Source organism: Ovis aries, chromosome 5 (genome assembly GCF_016772045.2).
Source record: "Ovis aries strain OAR_USU_Benz2616 breed Rambouillet chromosome 5, ARS-UI_Ramb_v3.0, whole genome shotgun sequence".
Lineage (NCBI taxonomy): Eukaryota > Metazoa > Chordata > Mammalia > Artiodactyla > Bovidae > Ovis > Ovis aries.
In genome coordinates, this window is record NC_056058.1 from 22,260,573 (window position 1) to 22,273,341 (window position 12,769).

Here is a 12,769-nt window from a genome sequence, read left to right on the forward strand (position 1 = left end):
CACTGAATTTACCACTTGAAGCTACTGAACATTCTACAGCAAGGAATGTAATCAGATACTGGTTTGGAGAGGTTTTATCTGATAGTTTGGAAGAGCCTCAGTGATACAGCTGTGGAAAGCAGTATCGGGAGGCCAATATAAAAATCCAGGAGTGCTAGAGCCTAAGGCAGAAAATCTCGAAGGCATTGTAAAGGAAAACAAAACAAAACAAAACTCTGAGTTTGAGAACCAACAGAAAGGGAGGACATAAACACTGAACACAATGTTTTATTATTACTTACGTGAGAATGCAGTCATCATTTATAAAAACAGGAAAGTCAAGTTTGGGTCATAATCTGACAAGTTTTGCAGTTTGTACTCAACAAAACAGTATAACACACTAATAAAAAATATCCAGTAAGAACTCTGGAAATCTGGAACTCCAGGGTAAGGTCAGGCTTTCCTCACCTTTGTGAGGCAGTAATTGAAGCCACAGGAGTAAATGGAGAAAACTGAGAGACGGAAGAAGTCAAGGACTTAACCTTGGTGACAGAAAGATTGAAAAAAAAAAGAAAGAAAGGAAAGAATACAGGAAGGAATAATCCCAAGAAGGTAGAAATCTGTCTATTTTGGAATAGCGGCATCTTAGAGATTAGAATATTTTAAGAAGAGTACTGGTACCAAAACCTGTACAGACATCAAAGAGAAAGGTGACTAAGGGGAGTCCACCGGATGTCACAAACAAGAGGAAACTATTCATCTCTGAGCAAATTAAGGTGTTTGGAGAAGATAAGTTTCAGGATTGTTAAAAATGAAGAGTAGATACAGAAAAGTAGAGGCAGTAACTGTAAATTCCTGTTTGAGTTTAGCAGTAAACCCAGAGATACATTATACTTTAGGATAACAGTTATATATAAGTTTATAGTTATCTCCAGAGAAATTCTCTGTTATTCAATAGAAACAGCTTAGAGGACAGGTGAGTTAGATTGCATTTAAAGAAGAAAGAGAGGAAAGAAAATATCAAGCAAAGACATTTGATAAAGGATAGCTAAAGTCTGGGGCTCTCGATATTTTTCAGTAAATAAGCTATTTAGCACAATTGAGACTGCATATTTTTAAAAGACGCGAACATAGGAGTGGCTATTAGTGAACTCAGAAGCTGAAATAAGGATGCCAAGGTCATAAATTTGATCCTCACATCAGACAGTTTGTATCGTACGTACATAGGAACATCCTCTTTTATAACCAGAGATCCCATTCTTAATTGACCATCCTAAAATGCCCAAGGTAATCATTATCTCCATGGTAGTAACAATGATAAATGCTATGTTTTGAACAATTGCTATGTGCTAGTCACAACTGTACCCCACTCCAGTACTCTTGCCTGGAAAATCCCATGGACGGAGGAGCCTGGTGGGCTGTAGTCCGTGGGGTCGCTAAAGAGTAAGACACGACTGAGTGACTTCACTTTCACTTTTCACTTCATGAATTGGAGAAGGAAATGGCAACCCACTCCAGTGTTCTTGCCTGGAGAATCCCAGGGATAGGGGGGACTGGTGGGCTGCCGTCTCTAGGGTCGCACAGAGTCGGACACGACTGAAGCGACTTAGCAGCAGCAGCAGTCACAACTGTAGATAGTTAACATAAATTATTTCATTCAGCCATAATGATATCATCCAAGGCAGATATTTAATAGATTGGAAAATAAAGGTAGAGGGAAAAAAAACTTGCCTTTTTCAAGACTGCCTTGCCAGTAATTAGCCGATACAAGCTTTGAACTCAGATCTGTCTGATTATAGCTAGAGCCCACTACTACTATTCCACAGAGTAGAATACATGACACTATGACTCTCTTGCATGGCAAACACACAAATAAAAAGTCTAAGAGCATGCATTTCTTGTACTGGATTAGTGTCATCATCTCTTGTACTAAGAATAACAGATTTTATGCCCACCCTCTTCTAAATGTATATTGATAACCCTATAGTTCCACAAGTGGCCAAGTATACAATTTACCTTTAAAAATCCCTTAACAAATCAACCCCTGTCCAGGCAAATTAAAATGAAATACATGATATATGTGCTAAGGAGCAAAAATTCTCTTAAGTTGATTTTCTAGCTTGAACAAAAATGATTTCGCAAACTCTCAGTAGAGCACAGGGACTGAAAACACCCACATGTGCCTGCACACGTGTTTCTCATACAATATATACAGTGTGTTAGGCCAACTGGGCCAAAGTAGGGCTGCAATTCCTTCAAGAAATTCTAGGAAGTCCATAAACTATAAGGATAAAATTGTCTCAAGAGAAATGAATACAGCATTCCTAAAGTCACAAGTAGATGAAGCCCACAGCATAATTAAAGACTCATACAGATTTTTGTTTTTTTAAGTTCTTAATGATGTAATGTTTCATTATTCATTATGTTAATAAATGTTAATGAATCACACACTATATTGGTCATTAGGACTAGGGTATTGAACAAAAAATAGCCATGATATTTTTCCTCACTGATCTTTAAAGGATAGTAGGAAAGGAAAGATCAAAGAGTGTAAAATTACAAAATTACCATACAACTCAACTCTATGGATACCAGTAGGGTATCCATACAGAGAGATAGGAGGTGGAGGTTGTTCAGGGAACACTTCATTGAAGAAGTGACATCTGAACTGAGACCTGAATGCTAAACAATGCTTGGTCCTTGGAAGAAAAGCTATGACAAATCTAGATAGCTTATTAAAAAGCAGAGATGTCACTTTGCCAACAAAGGTCGGTACAGTCAAAGCTATGGTTTTTCCAGTAGTCGTGTACGGATGTGAGAGTTGGACCATAAAGAAGGCCAAGCACCAAAGAAGTGATGCTTTTGAATTGTAGTGCTGGAGAAGACTCTTGAGAGTTCCTTGGACAGCAAGGAGATCAAACCAATCCATCCTAAAGGAAATCAACTCTGAACTGGAAAGACTGATGCTGAAGTGCCAATACTTTGGCTACCTGATGTGAAAAGCCAATTCATATACTGGAAAAGACTCTGATGCTGGGAAAGATTGAGAGCTAGAGGAAAAGGGAGTGACAGAGGATGAGATGGTCGAGTGGCATCACTGACTCAATAGACATAAGTCTGAGTGAACTCAGGACCATAGTGAAGGACAAGGAAGCCTGGCATGCTGCAGTGCAGGAGGTCACAAAGGGTTGGACACGACTTAGTGACTGAAAAACAACAACCAGGCAAAGCTAAGAGAACAATATTTTAAAATGCAAGGTGCTAGAGAGAGCATGGTCAGCTTGAGCACCTGTAACAAATCTATTGGTTGCAGCTTAGAGTAGGAAAGTGACCTTGGTAGAGTTGATACCAGAGAGACAAGTAGGAACAAGTTTAGAATTTTAGTTTCTTCCGTGAACAGTGTTAAACTAGCAGAGAACTACAAGCACAACAGACTGTTGTAAGGAAATAACAGTATTGGTCTCTGATATTCCCAACATTGAAGGCATTTTAGACATCTTCCAAATATCAGAGGCTGTTAATATAATTTAGAAACTAATAAAACAAAAGTAGAAATTGAAAGTGTAATAAAAACAAAGGAGATTTGAAGTAGAAATCAGGGAGTGGGGGAGGAATGTATTCATCTAACTATAGTCAGAATGAAGAGCATTACTGGTTTTTAACTGCAATTTCTGTTGTCTACGTTGAGTTGAAAAATTAAGTGTTGTTATTACTAAACAAAAACTACCAGTGCTGAATGTGTATCAGTATTCCTCGGTGAACTGTCTCCATGCAGGTAAACAATTATGCAGGAATAGGCTTCAAAAGTTCTAGTATCTTTAAATCTCTTCAGACATCATTTTAACTTTTGCATGATAAAAACATCTCCCATCACAATCAGGCTGAAAAGCTTATGACTGTACTTCTTAGCTGGAAATCAGGGAGCCTTTTACAGTTTTGCCTGACTTTTCTCAATGAGTTCTGACAGATTTTGACTTGCAGAATCTGTCACCTTTTTTCACAACTTCGGAGATTGAGATTTTGATCTGCAATTTACCCTGGACCTTAGTTATTTTTAGGCTTCAAGTTCTTCAAGCTCACTTATCTTTTATTCTGCTGGGGCCAAGAGAAAGGTTATATATTTGACAGCTGTGTCTAATTTTCTCTTAGGGGCTTTTTTTGAACATCTAGCATGAACTCAGTTTTCATGATTATTCAAATATAAATGGATTATTCTTCATATTAAAATATATATTTTGGGGCACATCTTTCAGTATCTGAACAAGAAATTTAAAACAGGAAAAAAGTCGATATATGTAGTATAAACATATAAATGACAATGAAAATCAATCATAAATACTGAGATAGTTGAATAAACAGATGTCCAGGTAAGACACTAACATAAACATAAAATATTTGCATCCTCCCAGTAAACTTTTAGGCTTGAGTTTAAAACATTTTCTGTATATAAAGTTTACTTGTGAGTCATTATATCTCAGTACAGATAATATCACTTTTTGTTGTGGATCACTTTAAAATTCACACTACATAGATCATACACCATCTGTTCATCCTCATATCCCCTTTGAGTGTTTATAGATGAGGAAAGTAAACAAGAGAGGATGTGTTCCTGCTCTTAATATATCTGGACTGTCAGCCCACATCTTCTGATTTCCTGTTATAGTTTCCAACATGATACACTGCTACAGACTCTGCTTTCAAAAATGTATTTCTTTTGAACTTAGTAAACACATTAAGAAAATAATTTAAAAAATGGAAAGCTGAAAACCTGAAGACTAATACTCTCAATAGTTGCTTCAGACTGTTAGAAATCATTATTCTCTGTTAGACATCAATACTGTGCATTGGAGGATAAGGCCTGTAGAAATCTGATAATATTAGCCAAATGCAAATTAGATTATTCCCTTGCTGCTCCAATTTATTACATGCACAACAGATGATTTCATATTCTCAGTATGGGGAAATGGGCTTGTTAGCATTTCTGGCTCATATCACATGTATTATATGTCATCATGAAAAATCATTCAGTACCCATTACAAAAGTTTTCAACAATCAGAAATGTGATTTCTAAGTCAAGTTCAATGTAATTTCTGTCCCCAAAGACTGTTTGGATTAGTAATTTTGAAAAAAAGTAATCACCTGCTCCTCTGGTGTGATTAAAATCTCCTTTAATGATTTTGCATGATTTTCCATTGCCATTGCACACACCACAATGATCTTCCCTTGCAAGAGACCCTAATAATCCATCACAGCCAACTTTCTGCAACAAGAGAATAACAGTACATCATAAAGTGAGCTTCTTCTTCTTTAACTACTACTTCAGGACAAGCCTAGTCTACAATCTTGACATATCTATTTGACGAACTAGTAAAACTCCACATTCACTGGTGCAAACTAATATAGCAAGCTCATATCAAATAATATCATTTGTAAAGTGACCAAATAGTAGGGTAGTGATCAAACTATATTTTCCTATATTAAAACTTAAATGACATCCTAAAGTAATTTGGGAAACTCTTATTGAGACAAATGCAATTTACATAAATCCCAAAAGAAATCACATTTCTACTAAATGTAACATGATTGATCAAATTCATTCTACTCAGCATAGAACAGATGGGTTTTACCGTATGGTTGGCTTTACTCCTAAAGAGGCTGCTGAATAAATGCTGAATATTAAATATTAACTTGTGCAAACCAAACATAAATGTTTACACTCATCACAGTTCCTGAATAAATTTCTATTCCCCGCCTTCTTTGGAATCTTAACACAAGTGAGCAAGAATTGCTTATAACCTATGGTTGATGTAAGAAAATATTAACAGTGGGATAATTAATTTTATATGTTCCCAGAAGAACTATGTTAATGTTAACTATGTTAACTACGCATCTTCTTAGATTAAAATATAGACTCTTTTCTAGTGAATAATGTGGGTCTCCCACTGATATTCAGAAAAGCTGATATTTACTCAAAGGGTAGAAGTTAATATGTTGGTGGTAGCTGAAATAAATGGTAGAATTATACCATTACCCCTGATCAAGAAGAGGCTGCAAAAATGACTGACAATACATCCATTTATAACAAATTACAATTACTTAAATAAAATTTAAAATATCAGATAAAAAGGAAACAAAACTAGGGTCTTTTTCTGTGGTTGGTGTTGGGTGGGGGAAGAAGCAGATTAGAAAACACAGCTGCAGGATGAATATCCTGAGAAACCAAAAATCACATTAAACCTGCATAAAAAAGTATCATTTCTTTTTGTCAAGGGGGGTATATCAGTGTCAAGAAGTAGACAAAGCAATGCAGTAGTGGAGAACTCTGATCTGCGAATCAAAGCTTATCTGGGAAGAAATAGAGAGAATGATTCTGGATGAAAGAGGTGGCCACCACAGGAAATTCTCAAAATACAACAAAGCCATGGGAGGAGTTCACTAAGCAAGGGCCATGAAAGGACCAGAGACTCCTGGGGTTAAAAATCTCTCCCTCATGTACAAATGAGGAGAAAATCGAGAGTTTACAGTGGCTTTGAAATGATAGAAAGCACCTTTATTATTCTATCTGTAGCCTCTAGCTTCTTTCTTGGTAAATACAATACACTCAATAAATAGTAGTTAAATGATTGAATAAATGAGTACCTAGTTGTCTGCTAGCTTTTTGTAACCCATGTAACTGGGACAGTATATGTTTCTAAAACCTAAACTAAAAGGCAGGGATAGACATTATGTCATGGCTTAATAACCATGTATATTTAAAATAAGGATGAAAAAAATTCACATTTTGGAATCAGTAGTCACAAATAGCCACACTTTTCAAAATATGCCCACATAACTCCAAAAAGTGAGCATGAATGTCTTGGAAAAGACAACACTGTTTAACTGGTGGTAGGTGCCTGAAGTACCACTGGTAGCTGAAGATAAGAGAATACCACAATAATACAGAGGACAGCTTTCTCTATGCTTTTCCAGGATATAAACGGCAGGGAGGCCAACTGGGTCACCAGGAGAAAGCTGTCTATTTTTCAATTGCTCTCCTTAGTCTACTCACCAAGTTTAGAAATTTACTTTCAACTTCAATGTATATTTTAGGATAAAACAAAACACTCCAGCCAGAATGGTGAAGTATTCCAAAGCTCTCAGAAGTCACAATCCACTTCACAGAACTTTAAGCATAATCATCAGACTCACATAACACTTACACAGAATTTTGTGTTGTTGTTGCTGCTATTTTAATGTCTAGTTAGGGACTCTATAAAAGGTCTGGCTTACACAATACTGTTAAGTGAAAAGCATAGCAATGTAAACTTGTATTTGGCATATAGTTGGGAAAATAATTTTCTTTGAAAAATAAACTCATTTAAGTCATACTAATCTGACGTCTACATAAAATGATGAAATAAAGATGAAAGGTTTAACTGTACAACTTAGAGCTCTGAAAACCAAGTGTTTATAGGTAAATAATTGCAATGATTTTTTAACAAATGAAAAATATATTCCAGGCTACTGCCATATTCTGTTAAAGAATAAAGGAAAGTAACATGTAATTATAAGACTGTTTCTTATATCCAATTATACTGCATGATTCTATGCTTTAAATATTATAGCATGCTGGCAAAACAAAGAATCTAAGAGTTAGTAAACCATTTAAGTTTCAGACTGTTTCCAAGTTTTTACCCAGAATTCTATATACTTCTACTGGACCACGGACCGATCAATCCATAGTTTGTAATTGTTTTCAAATTTTGGTGTGTGTGTGTGCTTGTGCGGTCAGGCATGCATTTTTAGAGGAAGAAACCAAAACTTTAATCAAATTCTCAAAGGAGTATATTACACAAAAAAGTCAATGATCACTGGCCTATTTCATTTTACAGATTAGTTAATGGATGCACACATATTTTAAGTGATTTTCCCAAGAATATAGTTTCCTAGTGGCTGCCATGGATTCTGAGTGTTGCTCTACTCAGAGACCTCACTCATTACTAAAGGATGCGCATTCTCCTCCCACGCCTGGGAAATGTATCAGTTTATGGCTCTTAACCTTCATCCCTTTTAAGAAAATGCCTAGCCTAAAGAAAACTGCCTTTCCCAAGGGCATAGCCCCCTCATCCCTTGGGACAGTTTGTATCCAAACACTAGTAGACAATAGGGTGTAAAAACGTCTGGTTTTCTCTCCCCGGATGGAGACAACCGTTGAAGAGCCGTCCCAACTACATGAAACTAGCTAATGAAGCTAGCTGAGGTCTTGTGACTGCCTGCCCAATTGCTCCCTGTGCTCCTTCCCCCTCTATATACATACTGATCATGAAAACACTTGGCATTAAATTTCCTGCATATTTATCATCCAGGGGAAGGCAACTGTGATAGTGGCAGACCCATAACTGGCAAAATTCAGAGCTTTAGCCATTGATCTTTCCACTATGCTATTTATTTGAACAGAATGGCTACTTTTCTAATGACAAAGACGAGCACACAAATGCATATAACAGATGGAGATTATTCTTAAAAAGAAAACAAAACGACAAATGACACATTTAAGTACAATAAAAATTGAATATACATTTAAAAATCAGCTGATATAACAATGTAGATAATATTTTATCATTAATGAATAATAAGACTAACTTTATAGGTTTTTGCCACATGGCTCAGTCTTGGACACAAACATGGAGAACAGGGGTGCTTGAGTTTTTGGTCTGGAATATTTTGACATAAAATGTCCAAAGTGTCATAATTTCAGGCCTGTAATATGTACTTTATTGAATAAATATGTCCAATTCTTTCAACTAGAAATGGACATTATAGATTTTCCAGTCTAGACCCTTCACTTTACAGATTAAAGAATGGACTTCAAAGTTGATCAGTCTTGCTGAAGATCACAGTTGAGGCAGGACTACATTAAAATCTTTTGAATCTTAGTACAGAGCTTTCCACCATACTGTGCAGCTGCTCCAAGGTCCCCCAAGCCTCCCTCAAGTGCAGACACTCACCCTTTTGTAAAGTCTTACCTGACACCTGCCATTTGCACAGACATCTAATCCCTGATATCCACAAGACGTTCCATCCAACACTTTTTCTGATAGAAGAATAGGCTGTTCTTTTCCAACAGGAGAACAAAACAAGGCACATGGCTTTTCTACAGAGTGGATGAAAGGAAATGAACAAAAGTCGATCCATAAGTATTTTTATCTCAAGCTTTATTTTTCGAAAGAGTTTTGAGTAAAAAATATACGTTAAATAAGTAATGTACTACTAGAGTAGATAATACTAGAGGGTTATTATGAGTAGTAAATGAGATGATGCCTGGGGAAAAAAACAGGTATCCAATGAATATTAACCTCCTTCTTAAGAATTGTATCTTCAAATTATTTTTAAGTATATCACTTATTATTTTTGGCACTAAACCTCTACTACACACAGACCAAGTATTCTTTGTGAAAAATATTTTGCACACTCCCAATTTCTGCTTATATCTTTTGGCATGAACCCCTTTTAATTATAAGAACATATCCAATTTCTTATTTAAGATTTATTTTATTCATGAAGCTTTTCTTGATGTCTTCTAAATTCCAATACACTAATTTTCAATCCTATGTATTTGGCATTTCTAAGAGAAAAATTGCTAAAGGGAGAAAGAAGAGCTTCTAAGATGAACAGTTCTTATAAGATTTTCCATTGTGAGGATGTTTAGAAATGCAATATAATCCCATGAGCACATGCACTAGAATGTCCAAGTGCTGAAGTGCTAGCTAGCAAGTCAACCCTCTTTATTGTTTACTCAGAAAGCATGTTGGGATGTATCATGACTACGGTGAGACTTACTCTTCTAGGTAAAGAATTCTTGAATGGCTAGCAATCTTCCTCAGAGCTTCCTTAAGCAATAAAGGAGGGTGATTAGAGTCAAAAAACTTGACTTTCAGGCTCAGTCAAAGACTGGCATAATATTTTTTAAAGTGCTGTTTCTATTTCTAAGTATTCTGCAGAGGAGCTGTAGTATTTGGTAACACCAGTAGTAAGATTATCCAAATCTGAAACTTCAGAGCAATTTCCAGGCTACATTACTACTCTATTGGCTTGACACCAGTCAGGCCCTTTACTGTTTATTAAGCTCATATAAATAGAATGGAAAATAGTTTACAGTCTCTGACACTGATCTTCACTTATGTCTTCAGTAAAGTTCCACGTATGCTGATGGGATTCTATAAATACCAAATAACAGCCAGAGGCATGGAACAGGGTATCACTTGGCAAAGAGAAGACAGACAGTTAAATGAGCCTTCAGAACTGAACATTTCAAACAGTTTTCACATGTGGCTTCTGAATACTGCTCTGAACAATTTTGGGGAGTTGGAACATGGCCTTTAATGTGCATGGTTTTGAAATTTTCCTTTAAGATGCCATTATAAGCTGCAATAAAGCATTTCAATGTGCTCTCACACCTCAAAGTAGGTTATGTTTATTCAATGACTGCTTACTATGTCATATCTTTGGACTTAAGAGCTGCTGTAATTGCAACACTTTAATACTGGTATGTATGTATGTATGTATGTATGTATGTGTGTGTGTATATATATATATATATATATATATAAAATTCTCTTTCTGGAGTCTTCATTGAAGAGAGTAGCAAACCAGAAATATGAATAATGTCAAAAGGAATTAGTCTAAAAAATTTCATTCACATTCTAAGCATGAAATCAGATAAAAATCTTTGTATTTCTCCTTTTACAACATACTGTCAATTCACTGTACTTACTTTAGCTTTATAGATGACATAAACATTTGATACCAATCTTCCTTCCTGGAGTGTACCCTTGAGATTGTGACATTATAGTGATCCATGTAACATGCCAGTACTTGGCAGGCAGGCTCTGTCTTGATTTAAGAGATCAACCCTTTCCAAGATATGCATTAAACATGGATATCAGCCAAATTTCAGCATAGAGCATGCAAAATACCTGAATGCTAAAGCTCTGCATCTTTTTATTTTCCTCTAAAAATAAATGTTCACTATGGCATTGATACCTTACATTTAATTCTCCTAGCCAGAGATTCATGTATTAACAGAAATAGACACTTCCATTCTCAAGTGCCAAAGACTTGGGTATTTTTATAAGACCTATATATTTCATTTTGTTCCATACTGCTCTAATACATAAGTACTATTATGTATTTTATTCATCATAGACTGACTGATGTGTTTGATTAGTACATTTTGCAAAATTATCAAAAGTGTTATCCTGCTAATGATATAAGTATCTATTATAGATCATTCTGATGATAAACAATACTTTATGAGAGCTTTGATATTTTAAATTGATCCCCATACAACTGTGATTTATTTTTTAATTTTTTTATTGGCTGCACCACTTGGCTTGTGGGAATCTTAGCTCCCCAACCAGGGACTGAATTCATGTCCCATGCAGTGGAAGTTCAGAGTCCTAACTACTGGACCACCCGGGAATTCCCTCCCGGTCCCTACCTTTTTTTTTTTTTTTTTTAATCTGGAGGGAAACGGTTTCTTAATTCTTATTTTACATGAGTAAACAGGTTTCAAATGAATTAAATATTATCAAATCACATAGTTACTTAGAGGCAGAGATAGGATTAACCCAAGATCAGATGATGATTTTCATGAATTACACTGATTTTAGTTTTACAAAGAAACATACTGTTGGGCTGGCCAAAAAGTTTGTTCAGGAAAAAGAATGAACTTTTTGGTCAACCCAAGATATTTAAATATTATGCAGCAAATATTCATCAGAAGCTTAATAACTGCCAGACAGTACACTAGGCAGAAACAACAGTGGGAATAAAGACATTTAAATCTGCGACAACATGGTCTGCTGGAGTACCTGGAAGGGGTATATACATATCCAACACTGAAGACCAAAGGTATTCTTTTTTCCTGGAGTACTTGACGTAGACTGAGTCCAAAAAATCAGTAGATGTTTTCAAGGTAAATACAACGGGAAAGAAGTTAAAGCTTGAGAAAGCAAGGACATCATGCCAAGTAACTTGCATGTTTACAGGTCCAGAAATAAGAAAACATGATGTATACGAGGGATGAAATGAAATTCAGCCTGGCTGTGCTGGAGATGGAAGTGAGGCCAGAGAAGTTAAAGTGGACAGGCCACAGGAACAGCCTTTGAACCAGGCAACGAAGTTTGAGACTGGTCCTGACAGCAACGGGACTCATGGAAGGGTACTCACTGGCACACTGACCAACAGTTCTGACCTTCAAAAAGGCCAGCTGCGCTGAAATGAGGAGTAGGAGCTGGAGGAGGGTCAGAAAAACAGTAAGAAAGCTGTTTGAAGAATCCAGGTCAGAGATGGTGCAATCATGAACAAAGATGCTGGCAAACAAAGAGAAGTTTGGACAAATAGGGTTTGCTTATTGATTACAGGCAGATGGAGATTGAAGCAGAAAGATTTTGGCTTAGCTTGGTAATGAGGCAAATTATGATGTTATTCTCCATGAAAGAGAATAGTAAGAGGAGCAGATGGTGGGAGTGAGAGACAGGAATGGAGGAAGGGATATGTTCAACATGAATCATGTTAAGTTAGAGATGAACGGAATGCTAAATAAGAAGTTCAGGCAACATAGAGTTAAACAGCTAAGGAGCTCAGGACAGACAGAACTGGTTGGAGATAAATGCCTGTGTTCCTTTAGCATTTGGATGATAAATAAAACCTAGTGAATAAGTAAGATCATTCCAAGAGGAACATTCAGGGAGAAGAGGGATCAGGATAGGTCACTTCCCATAAGAGACACTATTTTTTCACTTAATA

The 12,769-nt window shown here is 36.2% G+C and overlaps 1 protein-coding gene across 3 annotated transcripts in view; it reads right to left on the reverse strand.

The window, feature by feature from the left end:
• Positions 1–12,769, reverse strand: part of ADAMTS19 (ADAM metallopeptidase with thrombospondin type 1 motif 19) — a 265,725-nt gene that overhangs the window by 72,826 nt on the left and 180,130 nt on the right. For all 3 annotated transcript variants that reach the window (XM_042250270.2, XM_012178168.5, XM_042250271.2), the window contains 2 exons: positions 8,986–9,113; positions 5,120–5,240 (listed from right to left, as the gene is read on the reverse strand). In XM_042250270.2, the coding sequence (XP_042106204.1) occupies positions 5,120–5,240; positions 8,986–9,113 (249 nt within the window). The remainder of the gene's footprint in view (positions 1–5,119; positions 5,241–8,985; positions 9,114–12,769) is intronic.